Here is an 18794-nt window from a genome sequence, read left to right as displayed (position 1 = left end):
GTCTGACTTTATTTTTTTAAATATTTTTTTACTCTCTGAGTTATGGGTGTCTCTTTAGGGTCCTCTGACAATGATGACAACAAGGGGTGAGATGACTTGACCGACCTTTGCGGTGACAGGTGTTGGGGGCATCCATTGGCCATAAGGGGTTTCCCTAAGAGACCGCTAGCTTCTGTAGGTCACTAACCCTCCTTGGGGGTCTCTGTGGACAAAAGAAGAGCTGGTCACAAGAGGGAGCCTTCTGACTCACAGCCTGTTTGTGGCCTTGAGTATGTCGCAGCCTCTTAGGAAACCAGCCCAATGTCTGTGTGTGGGACCCCCGTAGAGCGCGCTGGGAGAGGAGAGGATCCCATTGGCAGTACGGAGGACGGGACAGTGGACAGGGGGCCGTGGAGCTTGCAACCGAAAAGGCTGGAGCTAGGAGACCTTGGCTCTCCCCTCACCCTCCAGAGCTCTGCTCTGGCCTAGAGCTGCAGTCGCAGACGTGAAATCACCGTATGTGGGAGGGAGCCCTTGACCCAGGCTTCTGGTTATTTGACCCAACTGAGGACCAGAAGAGACATCCGTGATACGTGCAGAGTAAGAATGCCGTGAAGGGACGTGATAATCAGGAAATTAGGAGAGGCTACAACAATGCGAACCCGTAAACCGAAGTTGGATTATGAAGTAAACTCAACCTCACTGCGGTGGGTCTTACCTGAGAGTTGGGCTTAACAGTGAGGAACTGTCCCCGTCTTGATTCCTGGGGCTTTTGGCAGACCTGAGAGCTTCATCACACCTCTAGGGAGCCCGAGTTCGAGAGGAAAGTGAAATGCTGGTTTTCAAATGACTAATTTAGAAGTAGTGTTTAGAGTTCAACCAGTTTACACATTGAAGACGGTTTGTAACTCATTTCAAACAAAAGTGTAATCGATGAAGTCACTGGGAGCCTGACCATATGTTTTTAATTCCTTAAAAGTGACTCAAATGAAGCGACATCAGTAACCTGTGACAGAGCCAGCGAGGGCAGGTGAGGTGTGCACCGAGAGGGCGTGGGGCGGAGCAATTCAGCCTCGGAATCCCCCACAGCACCACAGAGGTTTCTGTGCCATGATCTGAGATTGTGTCTAAAACGCTGGGACTTCCAGTAAGCCAAGTCATGGTTACTGTACAAAGTAGGGCAAACATAGGGTTACAGTTGGAAAACGCAGAGTTTATTCTTGTATTATTACTTATTAGTTACTGTCTTATTTTCCATATGAACAACTGTAAACCTACATTCGCCCCACCCCGTGTATTTTGATCCAGGGATTCTTTTTTTAAATTTTTATTTATTTATTTTTAGAGAGGGAAGGAAGGGAAATAGAGAGAGAGAGAGAGAAACATCAACGTGCGATTGCTGGGGGTCATGGCCTGCAACCCAGGTATGTGCCCTGACTGGCAATCGAACCTGCGACACTTTGGTTCGCAGCCCGCACTCAATCCACTGAGCTACGCCAGCCAGGGCGATCCAGGGATTCTTGTTGTTGAGGTAAACTGATCACTTCACTGTTCCTTGTAAGAAACCTCTAACGATATGTTTTTGTCTTTGTCAGCGTTTCAAGTAAAGTAGAAGAGCTGTGCGGGATTGATGATGGGAATGAAGACCTTGGCTTTCACAATTCATGCATGTAAGTGAGTTTGAAGTTCGGAGGGAGGGAGCCGTTGGTGCAGCTCTTACCTGTGGGCAGGCAGGGCTTATGCGGAGGCAAGGAGAAAATGGAGGAGTACGGGAAGATTATTAAAATGTTTGAGAGGGAATAACGGTACACAATACATCATTCTAATTTAATTTACAGAAATGTAGCATTTAAAAAAAATCATTTATCACAATTAAATGTTCAAAACGTATGGCCGTATCATTAGTAGAGTGTGATTTCATTACAATCTCTTTCTTAATAGAGAAATGCAGAATGAGACTTACTCTTCAACTGTGCTCCTTCCTCGTTTTTTCCCGGCTATATATTCGGATTCCTGGTTTTGTTGATTTTATCTGTGAGCCGGTGGGACTGACAGTAAAATGAACATGTTTTTCTGATCAAATTTGTGCTTGTTGGAATTCTATTTGTTTGTTGGTTTGTTTAAAGAATTTAACCATGTGAACAGGAAGACTTTCATCACCTAGACTGGGAGTAGGCCAGCTTTTCCTGAAAAGGGCCGGATAGCAAATGTTTGTAACTCTGGGGGTCACCTGTATACTCTCCGTGTCAGCCACTCCGCCCTGACGTTACAGTGGGAGAGCCACGTGGACAGCGTGCAAACAGATGGGTGCCTCCCAATGAAACACGACTTTCCAAAGCCTCTGGCCGTCTAGGTTCAGTCCACGAGCCGCAGATTACCCCCTCCTGCTCTAGGCGCCTTATCGGCAGCAACCGTCCGTGTGTGCTCTACAGCCGTGTCTGTTTCCGCCTTGTAATGTTTATTCGCTTTTGGTTTTTGGATTCCTCACCTAAGTGAAATCATATAGCGTTTATCTTTTTCTGTCTGACTTATTTCACTTAGAATAACACCCTCTAGATCCTTACAGGTCATCGCAAATGGCAAGATTTTATTCTTTTTTTTTATTGCTGAATAATATCCCATTGTGTGCATATATCTCTTCATCTATTAATGGACACCAAGGTTTCTTCCATGTCTTGGCTATTAGTAGCAGCACTGCAATGAACACATGAGTGCATACATCTTTTTGAATTAGTGTTTTTGTTTTCTTCGGATAAATATGGAGAAGGGGAATTGCTGGAGTATATGGCAAGTCTATTTCTAATTTTTGGAGGAATCTCTGCACTGTTTTTGTGTAGTGGCTGAAGTAATTTATAATCCTACCAACGGTGCACAAGGGTTCCCTTTGCTCCACATCCTCCTAGCACTTCTTATTTGTTGATTTATTCACAATGGCCATTCTCACAGTTGTAAAGTAGTATCTCATTATTGTTTTAATTTGCATCTCCCTAAGGATTGGTGATGTTGAACATCTTTCCTCATATCTGTTGTCCACAGTATGTCTTCTTTGGAGAAATGTCTATTCAGGTCCTCTGCCCATTTTTCAATTAGATTGTTTGGTTTTCACTGGTATTATGTTGTATGAGTTCTTTATATAATTAGGATATTGACCCCTTGGCCAGATGTTTCATTTGTGAATGTCCTCTTCCATTTAGTAAAATGTCTTTTCATTTTGTTGATAGTTTTCTTTGCTGTGCAAAAAATTTTTAGTTTGGTGAAGTCACACTTATGTATCTGTTTATTTTTGTTTCTCTTGCCCAAGGAGACATATCCAGAAAACTACATAATGTTAAGAGTGATGTCAAAGTTTACTAAGAATTTACTGCCAATGTTTTCTTCTAGGAGTTTTTTGTTTGTTTGTTTGCTTTTTAGGAAAGAAAGAAAATGGATTTACTAGTTTGTTGATTTGTTTGTTTTATTGTTGGCACTATTACAGATGTGCCCCATTCCACCCAGCCCCTGATCCTACCCAGCCTTCGCCACATTGTTGTCTGTGTCCATGGGCTTCGCATACATGCACCTACGTTCCTTGGCTAATCTCTTCCAACCCTCCACCCCCACCTCCCCCTCCTCTGGAATCTGGCAGTCTCTTCCACGTGTCCATGCCCCTGGTTTTATTTTGTTCATCAGTTTATTTTGTTCATTAGATTCCACGTATGAATGAGATCATGGTTTCAGGTCTTTCTTTTAAGTCTCACCCATTTTGAGTTAATTTTTGTATATGGTATAAGAAAATAGCCTGATTTTATTTTTTTGCATATGTATTTCTAGTTTTCCCAACATTATTTATTGAAGAAAATGTCTTTACCCCATTGTATATCCTTACCTCCTTTGTCATAGATTAATTGACCATATAAGTGAAAGTTTATTTCTGGGTTCTGTATTCTATCCCATTGATCTGCATGTCTGTGTTCATCCAGTGCCATGCTTTTCATTATTGTAGCTTTACAGTATAGTTTGATATCAGGAAGTATGATACTTCCTACTGTGTTCTTTTTCAAGATTCCTTTGTCTATTTGGGTTTGTTTGTGGTTTCATATACATTATAGGATGAGTTTTCCGAATTCCAAGATGAATGTCATTGGTATTTTATTAGGGATTGCACTAAATCTGTGTATTGCTTTATGTAGCAAGGACATTTTAACAATGTTAATCCTTCTAATCCCTGAGTAAGATATGTCTTTCCATTATTATACTTCCTTAATTTTTTTCTTCATTGCCTTATAGTTTTCTGAGTACGGGTCTTTTACCCCTCTGGTTAAATTTACTCCTAGGTATTATATGCTTTGTGATGCAATGGTAAAGGGGACAGTTTTCTTAATTTTTCCTTCTGATTGTTGTTATTGGTGTATAGAAATGCAGCAGATTTTCACAAATTGATTCTGTATTCTACAATGTTACTGAATTCATTTATGAGTTCTCACAGTTTTCTCGTGGAGTCTTTAGGGCTTTGTATATAGAGTATCATGTCATCTGCAAATAATGAGAGTTTCACTTCCTCATTTCTGATTTGAATGACCCTTTTTTTGGCTACCTGATTGCTGTGTCTAGGACTTCCAATGTTGTATTGAATAGAAACAGTGAGAGCGGACGTACTTGTCTTGTTCCTGATTTTAGAGAAAAAGCTTTCAGCTTTTACCATTGAGTACGATGTGGCGAGCTGTGGGTTGGTCTCACATAATCTTCTTCATGTTGAGATGTTTCTTTTGTACCCACTTTGTTGAGAGTTTTTATTATAAAAGGATGCTAAATTTTGAATTTTATTAATTATGACTTGTTTCTGCATAATTGCACTGAGAATACTTCCTATTACTCTGGTCCAAAGACATTTTCACCAGGTACTCACAGCAAGGAAATAACACATTCTTAAAATTGCATGTCTGAAGTGTAGACATTTTCATGGGATTTTTCTTCGGCTTCTTCCTTAGCCAGTTATTTAGCCGTCAAATCTTGTGTCGGTGTGGAGGAGTGAGTAGAGCCGAAGAGGATATTGAATGGCCACTGGGATAGTGTGTTGGTGTCTTGACAAAGATTCCATGGAAAACAAGAGACTGATGAATAGAAATAGTTCTTCAAATTACCCAATGAACTTCCTTTTCTACAACCTCTTTCAGTATAGGCCTTCAGTGAATAGTCCATTCTGCCACTTAATTAATACGAAGGGTCTGGAGTATGCCAGATGACTGTAATGGATAATGGCGATGACAGCAATGCGCACTGATTGAGTACCTACTCTGTGTCAGGTGGTTTGCCAAGCCAGCGCCATTTATGTAGACCTTGCCCCACGTCCCTGGAACAATGTCACTCAGTAGGTATTATCATAAGCTTTCTGTTCTCCTTATTAGGAAACTAGAGTTTTGAGAAAATATCAGTATGTGTTCCAAGTTATGTGTTCGATGCAGCCAAAACTCTAGGTAACAAAAATGTTCAGGAAAGTGTTGCCAAAACAAACAACACCCCCCCCCCCGCAAAAAAAAACCTTGTAGTTCATCGCACACTGATCTGCAAGTACATGCTTTATCAAATTAAATCAGGGAAGGAGGGAAGCCAGCACCCATGAGAGTACAGCGGGGTTACAGGGTTACTCTACAAGCCAGTGAAAATACTCTGATGCAGCACAAAAGGTAAGGAGCTGGAGTGATGTGAGCTGTGCAGGATTTCAACCTGTAGGAACTGCAATTCAGTTCTCACTCCCTTACCTTTCTTCTCCACGGTCAGAATCCCGCAGGCTGGGGCAGCTCTCAGCAGTCAGCCTGGTTGTGCTGTCGCCTAGAGATGCCAGAGTTTCCTGGCCAATCAGAATCCCCATCAAGGCCCGGGCTTTGGCACCACCATCTACGGCATCCGGGGCGGTGCATGTGTCCCTGGGTTACAGGTGATGGCAACGTTGCCTCTGCCACCGAGTTCCTTACCAGTTTTCTTCCAGTGTTATCAGAAAACAACTTGACATCCCTTCTTTTGTTGTTGTTGTTGTTGTTGATATGCTGCTTGTCTGCCTATTAACCATACACGTTCTGCAATGGGGCTTGGCCCAGGGGTGGGGCAAAGTTTGGGTGGATTGAACAAGGCAAGCGTTTGTCTCTTCCTCTCCATTCTCCAGCCTTGGGCGCAGGCTTTGAGCCCTGCCTCAGGGTCAGTCCCACTTGGGGTGGAATTTGGGTCCCCTGTTGGCGGCGTCAGCAGGGCAAGAGACTGCTCCTCAACGGCTACCTTGTCCCCAGCCGCAGGGTAAAATGAGGCATAACCGGAGGCTCCGTCAAACAGGCTCCTCCTCCTGTTGATGGGAGGAGCCCATTTGCTAGGGTGTTTCTCCTTCCACCTGTATCTTACAGAAACTCCTCACCTCCCAAGTGTACTTGCCCACCCAAATGTGACTCTCGTGAACTGTTGTTTTCATGGGGGTGCTTTGTTTCAAGAGATGAGTCTTGTAAGATACGAGTATCATTTACCGCCTGCCCAGCCCTGAAGCCCTTATTTTATTGCTGTGGACATAGGTCTGCAAGATTTGACGACTTGTGCAGGACCCCACAGCTGGCTGATGAGAGAGCTGTGACCCAGGGCCCCCCTCCCACTCCCTTCTGTCACCGGGCTCTGGGGCTTCGGTGGATGACTCCAAGTTTTCTCTCCCCGTGACCTTGTGGTTGGGGCTTTACAGGCAAGGGAAATATTGCTAAGCATCCAAAGTTTAGTGTTTTATTCATATATATATTCCATATAGGAATGAAAAAAATCATGAAGCAGAAAGGTGACAAATTTAGTTATTAGTAAACAGCACTTCGTTATACAACTTCTGAAGACATTTTTAAGAACTATATGTATAAAGGCCTTTGTTTGCTGGTTAAATTGATATTATCTGTTAGAAGGAATCTGTGATACACTTGAGAATGCCGGAACTTGATTTTTAATTCTTTTAACTCACAATTCTTTTTGCAGCGGCAAGATTAAAAGAGTTATGTTACTAATTGTTTCATCCGTTACGTTCAGGTATGTGAGACTCTAGAAAAGGAGATTATTAAATATGTATAATACTCAACATCAATAGTTTTAACAAAAAAGGATCTGGGAGGAAAAAACATTTCCATCAGTATTTTGCTAAATAGTCCCTGTGCCCCATTTAATAGAATGCAATGTAATTCTTGAAATTTTAGTCTAAGCTGAACATTAAGGATTTCAAAGAAATGCCATTTACCTAAGTCTAATAGTAAAACATTAATATTGTTATCTGTAAAAGTAAAAATAATGAAACATGCATTTTAAGATTCTATAATTGTGTGTTTATTTACTTGTTTAGAATCACTCTTTAGTTATGGAAACATTCTACTTAGGTGTCTCAACATGATAGGAAGGTTTCACACTAATACAGAGTCACACGATATACTTGTTTCCTTTTAAGTGTATAATATTTTAATCTGTGTTGCAATAGAAAAAAAAGTAATTTGAAGACTAGTTTATCTTCATAGATTATGCAAGTAGTATAACCATGTATGGAGAATTTGTTTAAACTATATATGACTCATTAAAAAATTACATTTAGATCAAATTTGAAAGCTAAAAAGATACAGAAGTTTTTAAAAAGCTTTTGCACAAGAAGGAAAACCATCAGCAAAATGAAAAGACAACCCACTGAATGGGAGAACGTATTCATGGATTAATATCTGATAAGAGGTTAATATCCAAAATTTATGCAGAACTTATAAAACTCAACACCAAAAAACCCCCAAACTATTTAATTAAAAATGAGAAAAGGACCTGAATAGTCATTTCTCTAAAGAGGACATACCAATGGCCAATAGACACATGAAATGATGCTCAATGTCATTAATCATCAGGGAAATGCAAATGAAAACCACAATGAGATATCACCTCACAAAGGTCAGAATACCTATCATCAATAAGTCAACAAACAACAAGTGCTGGCGAGGCTGTGGAGAAAGGGGAACGCTTGTGCACTGTTGGTGGGAATGCAGCCTGGGGCAGCCACTGTGGGAGACAGTGTGGGGTTACCTCAAAAAATTAAAAATGGAACTGCCTGTGATTCAGCAATTCCACTTCTGGGAATTTATCCAAAGAAACCAAGGAAACTCCAAACACTAATCTGAAAGAATACATGCACCCTATGTTCACTGCGGTGTTATTTCCAATCGCCAGGATTTGGAAGCAGCCCAAGTGCCCATCAATAGATGCATGGATAAAAAAGCTGTGGTACATTTACACAATGGAATACTGCTTGGCTGTAACAAAGAGGAAAATCTTACTTTTTGTGACATCATGGATGGACCTGGAGAACATTATGCTAAGTGAAATAAGCCAGTCAGAGAAAGACAGATACCATATGATTTCACTTACATGTGAAATCTAGTGAACGAAGTAAACTAACAAGTAAAATAGAAACAGACTCATAGATACAAAGAACAGACTGACAGTTGCCAGAGGGGAAGGGCGTTGGGGCCTGGGTAAAAAAGGTAAAAGGAAATAAGCAAAGAAGAAAGATGAGAAGAGAGAAGAGAAGGGAAGGGAAGGGAAGGGAAGGGAAGGGAATCTCATGGACACAGATGACAGTGTGGTGATTACCAGAGGGAAAGGTGGGGCGGGGGCGGGCAGTGGGAGGAGGTAGAAGAGGTAATGTGGGGGCAAATGGTGATGGAGGGAGACTTGACTTGGGATGGTGAACACATAATTCAATATACGGATGATGTATTATATAGAATCCTACACCTATCAGGAATAAGAAACATAAATGGTAGATACAAAATAGACAGGGAGAGATTAAGAATAGTGTAGGAAATGAAGAAGCCAAAGATCTTATATGCATGACCCATGGATATGAACTGGGGGTGGGGGGGAATGCTGGTGGGAAGGGGGGTGCAGGAAAGAGGAGAAAAAAATGGGACAACTATAATAGCATAATCAATAAAATATACTTTAAACAGAAAAAAATTGTATACCTGAAAACCTGAAACCTATCTAATTTTATTAACCAATGTCACCTCAATAAACTCAAAACAAACAAACGAACAATATAAGAATGGCTTAGATATTTTAGTGTTTGATTATGTATGTATTTATGACATTGAATTTCACGTGTCAGCCTTATTCTCAAAGCATCCATTAATATGTGAAATCTCACGGATACAGATACAGCCCATATGGTCTTTCAAGGGCCTGTGTTAGCCAGGATTTCACTTGGTTTTTATTACTAAAATCTGTAAAGTCATCAAAATTAACAAGGTTCTAATTATTATGAGAAGCTGGTAGAAGCCCAGTAGTAAAATTCTCAGATTTTAAGAAGAGCTTACAAGTGGATACAGGCAATTTTAATTCCATTTGCCTGTTCTGTTTTGGAGTCGCTCTGACCTCTCTCTGGGGAGAGACCATGGTAACATCAGGTGGTCTGGGGGAATGCTGTTTTCCTGACACCTGCTTCTAGTGGGTGAGAACGGAGTAACCCCTGCAGACTCTAAGGCAATGCAGTTCTTCGTACCACTGCACGGTTTCATCCTAAAGAATGGCATTTTTTAAAAATATTTTATGTATTTGTTTTTAGAGAGGGAAGGGAGGGAGATAGAGAGAGAGAAACATCAATGTGCAGTTGCTGGGGGTCATGGCCTGCAACCCAGGCATGTACCCTGACTGGGAATCAAACCTGCGATGGTTTGGTTTGCAGCCCATGCTCAATCCACTGAGCTACGCCAGCCAGGGCTAAGAATGGCATTTTTAAAATCAGATGATTGGCCCAGATGTAGTGTAACCGTAGAGGTGAGCTCCCGTTTGTTCTGATCCTGTTGATTTCTGTGTTTGTTGTAGAATATTTGGAATTCTGCTGGTCTTTGTGGATGTGGCTTTCATCATTATAGACCTACTTGTCACTGATAAAACAACGTACATTCCTTTGGAATACCGTTCAATTTCCTTATCTATTGCTCTATTTTTTTTCATGGATATTCTTCTTCGAGTATTTGTAGAAGGGTAAGTTTTTGTTCAATGGTTTGGTTATAGCCCCTACTATACTTAAATTGCCCTATTGATGCTTTTGTAATATACATATGTATAAAATAATGAGTGTGAAATTTGTCCCTTTAGTCTAGTTTTAAAAATCTAGGTCTTTAATGAATTAAAAATGATTCATTAAAGAGGAATTCTTTTGGGGAATGAGTCAAATAATTTGTGTACTTAAATCTATCCTTATCTCTTCTTGGGAGGCATAAACATATTTTTTGTTTTATATTACAGGGCACAATTTTATTTTTCTGACATAGTTAATTCTATAGATGCTGTGATTATCCTGGTGACTCTAGTAATTGATTTCATTTATATTTTTAATGACTTTGAGATTTTTGAAGATATCCCCAGGTAAGAAACATATGATTCACCTCTCTCAAAGATTTTCTCTTTTGTCTTCATTTTCTGTGGCTTTCATGCTGGGTCACCTTTTTAACTCTGAATGTCCCGATTCAGTGCCAGACAAGTTGTGTGAAAACGAAATGGTGTATTTCCACGTGCTTGGAAACTAAAGGCCTGACAGGGCTGGGGGGGGCGGGGGGTTGTACCCACTGAGCACCTTTCACTGAGTGAAGAAGACGAAACACCCAAGGAAGAAACCAGGGGCTTCCTCTCTTGTACTAACTTGAACTCCTCCTCATTTTTAAATTCCCACTGCGTTAGAATGTGAGCTTCGACCACAAACCCCCTACCTGTGAACTTCCTAGGATTTTCTAAAAGAGAATATTGCTTTGAGCATATGCAGATGCTGAGTGACTCTGAGAGCGATGGTCTGAAATGGAGCAAGTGCAACGTGAAACTGGGGGACTGGATAGCGACTCGGAAGTAGAAGATGCAGAATAGTGTATCCAACATGAGGAAAGCGGAGGCAATGTTGTCCCTGTTTAGGGTTGATTAGAAAACGAAAATGTGCAGCAACACTGAGAGCTTGGTTTCCTTCTTTCCCTTCCTACTCTGGCAAAGCGGAATGGAAGAACAAACATGTCCCGCGCTGTAGAGGCTGGGTGGCTCACCAGGCTTATTCATTCGTTAAATAGCTTCTTCTTGTTCTGCTCCATCTTCCCCAAACTTCACTTCATGTTCCAATGCGACTTGGCATTATTTGACAGGCTTTGAGAGTCGTCTGAAAATAACTGGACGCAGAACGGTTCTCTGACCGGTGACCTCAGCATCCCCTAAGAGCTTGCTAAAAATGGGAGAAAAGCATCCCCGGCCTCATTCGACACACATCAAATCAGTGTGCACGCTCACGTGAGGGAAACGCTAGTGTAAACCACCAGTTCTCTGTCGTTGTGTTTCTCATCGGTGGTAGGCTTGACACCAGCTGGCACACCTGGGGAGCATCTCCACTGGCTGCCTGCCTGATGTGTAACGTTAGCAGCTGTGACGAACCTCTGTTACCGATGGAAGTAACAAAGGTGGCCGAGCACGCTCAGTTTGTATTGATGGGCAAGAGACAGAAAAATACTCATCTTAAGCCACAAAAGTTAAATCCACTAACTCTGAGTGTTTATCATACAACGAGTTCTCTAAACCAGAGCTTCTCCACGTGAGCACTATTGATGTTTAAGATCAGATGAGCATTTGCTGTATGTGTGTGGGGCGGGGGGAGCAGTCCTGTACTTTAGCAGCATTCCTGGCCCCACTAGACGCAAGTTGCGGCCCCCCTTACACACAGTGTGACAACGAAAAATGTCTCCAGACATGGCTGAACGTCCCCTGTGTGGATGGGCGGGAAGCGTGTGCGGAGGGCTGTCAGGTTACCCCCGGTTACAAACCGCTGCCCCACACTCAGTTCCCATCGACGAAACCCTGTTTCTGAAGCAAAAATGGCTCTTTCTAATTTATTGTTAGATTGATCATGTTCCTCCGAGCACTGCGACTCATCATTCTGATGAGAATTTTTCATCTGGCATACCAGAAAAGACATCTCGAGAAGCTGACCAGAAGGATGGTAAGTGGGCAAAATGCACGCATCATTCAGAAAAGTGTTGTGTTTTAGGAAATGCTGGCAGGGGTTTTATTATGCACATTTATATCACAGTCTTTATTTTTATGTCGACTTGTTTTTACAAATTAACGATTGTTTTAAATGCTCAGATTTCAGGAAACAAACGACGGTACACGAAAGATGGATTTGACTTAGATCTCACTTACATCACTGGTTTGTGAAGTTTTACTGTTGATGTACTTACATTAATTTCACATTTTTCTTGTGTGTAAGTAATTACGTATTTATAGGGTTGTTGCCTTGTCTAAGCCATGTTCTTTCAAAGTGTTCTTTATCCGTGAAGAGGTATGCCTCTCTGGTAGTGTGACCTATTTGTAGTTTAACCTTGACAATATTTGTTATTGTCATCTCAAACCAGGTCTATTTGGTTACAGTACAGGGAGTTGAACGGATTTTCAACAGACCTCATTTGTTGGTTTTATTTTTTTTAAGAGTTCATTTATTTGTTTTTAGAGAAAGGGGAAGGGAGGGAGAAAGAGCGGGAGAAAGAGAGGGAGAGAAACATCAATAGGCCAAACCCACTGGCTTGTAAGATGACACCCCACCCACTGAGCCACGCCAGCCAGGGGCCATCGGTTGGGTTTAGAGTTTATTGAGGTCTGAGTCTCAAGGATTCCAGAGAAACCCGTTCTTTTCCGGGAACCCCAGAGAAAAATGGCATCAAGTTTCTGAGTCAGGAGCCCTGCAAAGCATCCTGGGAGGCCCCGTCATCACTGGAGCTCAGAGCTCTCATTTTCCTTTGGTGTTTAAATAAGAAATAAATTCCCACCCCAGGGGCAGCTCCAGACAGCAGTCAACACCAATCTGGTTCCAACACAATCTTGAACCATAGAGTTGGGAATGCATGGGAGTTTAATGGTCATTGCCTGGATATTGTAATATATTATCTTGATTATCCTGAGGGTTAGTTAGCATTTGTTTCTGTCATTCTCAATCCTGAAAATTCTTTTCTGTGAAAAAGAAGTCTGATGATATGTGAACAAAGTTCTCGCATATCGTCTGACATCTGTACCAACGTCCGTGGCCGTGACTGTTTTGACTCGCAGGGCGCGTCATTGCCATGTCGTTCCCGTCTTCTGGAAAGCAGTCTTTCTACCGGAACCCCATTCAGGTGAGCATCCTGATCCTGACCGGGCAAACGCGCGTGTCTCAGTTCCGCCGACTGTGGAGTCGTGCACTGGGTGTCGCTGGGAGATGGAAGCATTCTCCTAAACATGTACTCTCTTGGGTGCCTTCTTTCCCTTATGATTGTCCTAATAACCTTTGATATATGTGTTGTGCAATGTACTACACATCATACATGTAATGTGCATATAATGAATACAGTACATAGCACATTTAATACATACAATATGTGTATATTGTTTGTGTATCCTGCAACTTTAATGAATTCTTTTATTACTTTTAATAGCTTTCTGGTGAAGTCTTTGGGGTTTTCTCTATATGGTATTGTGTCATCTGAAAATAATGACAGTTTTATTTCTCCCTTTCCAATTCGGAGACCTTTTATGTCTCTTTTTAAAAATCTGATTGGTGTGTGTAGGACTTTCAGTGCTATATTGAATAATAGAGGTGAAAGTGGGCACCCTGAAAGATTACATATTTAAAAAAAAAGAAAGTGGGAATTCTTGTCTTGTTTCTGGCCTTAGAGCAAAATCATTTACCTTTTTATCATTGAGCATGGTGTTGTTATACTGTTATCTCCTTGGAATATTGATGAAGTTCTAGTAAGTCATTCACCCCTTTACCACTTTTAATCAGCGTACCCGAAGAAGTGTCAATGAGTCATCTGCTTTCATAAAATCCATAAATCATAAATCGCCCCCAAAACATATCTACTATTCATACTATTAATTACTGCCATCTTTTGCCAAAGGGCAGGCTTGAGTCTGAGCTGTTAGTTCAACTCCCTGGGCAGACGGAGAATCAGGCCATGACGTTGCTTCGGTGGCCGTGTGCTCAGTGATAACTGTGTGTCCCGAAAAGAGAATGCCTTTGTCCTTTGTGGATAAGAGCCGTCTGCAGGCTTTTTCAAATCAAGGCTGACTAAGGGGTGCGACATGCAGATCTGACCACCTGGCCACCCTTACCTCCAGAGAGCATGCTGAACAGTCATGTGCTTCCCCTTCCCTGTTAAGAGGGAATTCTATGCAGCAGAAAGAAAGAAGGAGCTCCTGCCCTTTGCAACAGCATGGATGGAGCTGGAAAGCATTATGCTAAGTGAAACAAGCCAGGCAGTGTAAGACAAATACCATATGATCTCATCTTCAACAAGAACCTAAACAACAAAACAAACAAGCAAGCAAAATACAGTCAAAGACGCTGACATAGAGGACAGGCTGACAGAGACCAGAGGGGAGGGGGAGGGAATTTCAGGGGAAAAGGGGAAGGGTTTACAGGAACAAGTATAAAGGACACATGGACAAAAACTAGGGGGGGTGGGTGGAAATGGGAGGGAGGTGGAGAGGACTGGGGCGGTGGGCTGGGATGGGAGTAAAAGGCAGAAAACTGTACTTGAACAACAATTAAAATATTTTTTTTAAAAAAAGAGGGAATGAAGTTGCAGGGTTCTATTTTGGACAATATTGAATAGTAATGTGCAGAGCACACGGCAGAATTTCACAAGACGTACAACTGAACATCCTTCATTCTGGCCAAGGACAGAAATTGTCCATCTGCTGACAGAGTGTGACCCCCGAAACGTAGTTGCTTGCAGAGTTGAAGTTTTCTCTCGGCATTTCATGTCTCTGTTCAGTCCATTTGGGCAATGGGTCTTTGGAGCTTTCCGGTAAACAATTCAGACTAGAAAACAGAGCCATACATTGTCTTCATGTTGAGTCAAGGATGGACTCATGGAAAAAAATCAAAGCATTAATATTATTTCTTAGACATTTAGAGAAATACAAATGTGATTTTTAAAGCCCATGAAGCTTAACCATCTAGGTATATTAATTTTCCCATTAAAACAAGAAATTACTTACCATCCTTATATGTGGGTATACTAAAGAAGGCTGCACATAAATTAGTGACCATGAAATGTTTACTTGTTGAGAAAATGAAGGTTTCGAGACGGTATTCTAATGGTTGCATAGTAGTTCATTAGTGCTGTAATTAACCTCTAATGCTAGATATTTAGATGCCATTATTATCACTAAAACAGCAAGGAAGGCACAAAGCTTTTTCTGGATCGATTCCTAGGAGTGAAATTATCTGGTTAAAGAGTACGAATACTTTATAGCTCTTAGTATATATTTCCAAATCCAGTGGATTCTATCAGTGATAAGCCAACGGTTTTCTTTTCATGCCATATTTGCCAGTGTTTGGTTTTTCTCATTGAAAAGGAAAGGTCTAATTTCATGGGTGAAAATGGCATTTCATTGTTGTTTTGACTTCTTTGTTGGTGAGGGTGAATATTTCTTTATGTAGGTTATTAGCCAGTGAATTTTCTTTTTTTGTGAATTTACTTATGTCTTTGGCCCATTTATCTATAGGATGAGGGAGTAACATTTAAATTATTGTTTAAATGAGTTGTTAGTTTATACCAGTATAACTAGTTTATAGGTTATATTAAGCATAGTCCCCATTCATCCCAATTTTCCTGGAAAAATCTCCCCTGTTCTTTGTTATACCATGGCATTCTTTGAACAGAAATGTCAAATTTTATGAAGTCACACTTAAACCTCTCAATCTTCTATTGGTTTAACACTTAGTTCTTCCTCAGCCAAAAAGTTGACTAATGTTCACTTAAACTTCTTAGAAGTATTTGTGGGTTTTTACATTTCATTCCTCAATCCATCTGGATTTTATTTTGGTGTAAGGTATCCTATGAATTTCTATAGAAGGCTGTTTATCCTCCCCAGCCCAGTACTATGCAGACTCAGAATGCTTTTTTCTTTTACTTGACAGGGATTAACCAATTAATAAATTCATCACTTCGATGACTTAATTTTTATCTATCTCAATATTAAGCCATCCTAGTCAATTTTTAAACTTTTTAACAGTCCTTTTTGTTGTTGTACAGAGATGTACACACAGATGTGTGTGTGTGAGTTTCTGATGGATAAGTTTCCTGAAGTGTATTAGCGTGGTGATAGTAACTGTATTTTAGAAAATAATCACTATGTTTTATTTTTAAAGTTACATATATATGTACATACACACTGCGTGTATGTACATGTACACACATAGACACACAGGCATACATTCATTTTAGCGAACCATCGAATTTCCCTTTCTGGTAGCCTAAGCCCTGAGTGTCTGTAGCAGAGGCCAGGCAGAGGGGCCAGGCACAACTGTGTGGGTTGTTTGAAAACCATGAGTGGGTCAGACGTGACTTGGAATGTCCATAACCTCCTGTTTCCTGAATCTCCCCAAAAAGGTGCTAAGTGAGGGACAATGAATAAAAGGTGGTGCCCACTGCGGGTCACTCCTAGACAGGGGGCTGTGTGGTGCCACGTGGATACGTGGAAGACGTGTGTCCATCTCTCTTAGGAAGTCGTGCGGTTCCTGGACACCAAGCATCGCAACCACTACCAAGTCTACAACCTCTGCAGTACGTACAAGACTGGGTGTTTTGCTCCTCTGGTTAGAAAAGAGGTCATTGCTTACGTGAAGCTGACTCGGTTTTCACGTTTCATTCTCGGTGGTGTTGGGAAGTGAGTTCAAAGCTGCCCATCTTGCGCCGGCCCCATCTAGCAGGAAAGGATGGCTCGCCAGCCCCAGGTGCCGTGGGGCTGGCCGGAGGCTGGAGTAGAGGTGGAGCCATTTTAGGAGGAGTCTACCCTAGTGGTGATAGGTGTAGGGAAATGTTTCTGGTTTTTTCTGCCAGTTTTTTTTAAGATTTTATTTATTTATTTTTTAGAGAGGAAAGGGAGGGAGAAAGAGAGAGAGAGAAAAACACCAATGTGTGGTTGCTGGGGGCCGTGGCCTGCAACCCAGGCATGTGCCCTGACTGGGAATCGAACCTGCGATGATTTGGTTCGCAGCCCGCACTCAACCCACTGAGCTACGCCAGCCAGGGCTCTGCCAGTTTTAAAGACACACAATTCAACAAATATGTTCTTTAACCTACTAGGAGTGGGGCGTGAGGATCGCAGGGCTCTCCACGAGATAAACAGAACCCTATAGAAAGCCTTACATCCCAGCCTACTTCTCTGCCTCTCTTGCTTTTTCCTCTTCCTGCGTATTAGACATTTTTAGGAGGCAAACCTATCTGTTGGGCACGTTTGCTTCTGCCCTGTGGTGTCTAACTACCCTAGTGTACTGTGATGAGTAACCTGCTAGACAATTAAAAGTAAGGCTTATGAAACAAATACAAAAAGTTGGGCTTACGTTCCTCGAGATGGACAAACCGCTATCACCCTTATGTTTTCGAGAGCCTTAAGTTTCTTTTAGTGCAGCGGGACCCAGTCAGAAAGCTCCTTTTAAAGGGGAATAAGGGATTTCTAATAGAAAAGTACAACTTACTCCTCACTAGGTAATTAACTGTGTTTATTAGGTGTGTGTATCATTTATTTTAGGTGAAAAAGCTTATGACCCTAAGTACTTCCATTATAGGGTCCACCGATACATGGTTGATGACCACAATGTGCCCTCTCTGAGGTAAGCGTTACGCCGAGGGGGCTGTCAGGAGACGGGTAAATCAAGCCCATTACACTGGGCTTGATTTTTTGGAAGGCTTTTCATTCAACTAACAGCCTTGCATTTGCAATCAGTGACATGGTGGAGTTTTCCAAAGACGTGCAGAAGTGGATGGCTCAAGACGACAAGAACATCGTAGTGATTCACTGCATGGGAGGCAAAGGTAAGCGCGTGTTTCTTTTTGTTTCTCCTTTTCCTAGGCAATTAGCAAAGTATATTTGAGTACAAGAGCAAGATGCATACTGACTGCTCTTAGTCAGTATTGATGACTGTTGACATTTTCCAATATGAGCTTCCAGACTGAGGGAAAACAAGGAAAAAGGGAGGAAGGGAAGAAAATCAGCGTGAATGAATCAAGGAAGGTTGAGCCTGATTTCCCTTTAGGGACTATTTGGATTTTTTCATTTTTGATTTGCCAAAATACCGACTCTGTTAACATTTAGAAACCGTTAAAGCCCTTTAATTTTATTTCAGATTTTTTCTTAAACTTTGTAAGACCATTTTAAGGCTCAAGGGGGCCACAGTAATGCTATTTCATACACACAAAAATTATCTGAAATGTTTATAGTGCTCTGACACAAAAAGTTGATTATGGTAGGGGTGAGTTATTTTAAAAAGCCATTTGTAAATCCAACCAATTTAAGTTAAGTTAGGTTTTCTCTCATTCAGCTTTAGGCTTTTACTAATCGTCATCTAAACAAAATTCAAAGTTTCTGACAAAGAATTACATATTTGGTTTTCTACATTGACTTCTGGGCAAACACAGCACTTTGAAGCTGCCTTATATGGTTGAGTAGAACCAAGTTTTAGTCTTACATGAGAATTAGTTTCAAGCCCACTAGTAGTAGGCAAGTTCTGTTGTCAGTCCTGTGGGTTGAAATAGTCTGTGTATATTGGCAAATGGAGGAAGAAAGAGGGAGGAAGAGAAGGAAGAAGGGAAGGAAGAGAGACATTAAACAAGTACAATAATATAATAATTATAGAATCTGGGGGCCAGGTACGTGGTGTACAGCACACTGTCCTCTACTTTTGTATATGTTTTGTAACACACTGAAAAAGTAAAATGGAAGGAATAATGGGTATTACCAGTGCTAGATGGTGTTTTGGGTTCTAACCATGTTCTTTT

The 18794-nt window shown here is 41.3% G+C and overlaps 1 protein-coding gene across 1 annotated transcript in view; it reads left to right on the top strand.

The window, feature by feature from the left end:
* The window catches only part of LOC114508775 (phosphatidylinositol 3,4,5-trisphosphate 3-phosphatase TPTE2-like), a 40844-nt gene that overhangs the window by 9142 nt on the left and 12908 nt on the right, over nt 1–18794 (top strand). The window contains exons 3-10 of the mRNA XM_036011686.1: nt 9780–9984; nt 10249–10368; nt 11872–11971; nt 12118–12181; nt 13075–13139; nt 16520–16580; nt 17548–17629; nt 17743–17831. Coding sequence (XP_035867579.1) covers nt 9780–9984; nt 10249–10368; nt 11872–11971; nt 12118–12181; nt 13075–13139; nt 16520–16580; nt 17548–17629; nt 17743–17831 — 786 coding nt within the window. The remainder of the gene's footprint in view (nt 1–9779; nt 9985–10248; nt 10369–11871; nt 11972–12117; nt 12182–13074; nt 13140–16519; nt 16581–17547; nt 17630–17742; nt 17832–18794) is intronic.

Source organism: Phyllostomus discolor, chromosome 11 (genome assembly GCF_004126475.2).
Source record: "Phyllostomus discolor isolate MPI-MPIP mPhyDis1 chromosome 11, mPhyDis1.pri.v3, whole genome shotgun sequence".
Taxonomy (NCBI): Eukaryota; Metazoa; Chordata; class Mammalia; order Chiroptera; family Phyllostomidae; genus Phyllostomus; species Phyllostomus discolor.
This window is presented reverse-complemented; position numbering and strand designations above follow the sequence as displayed.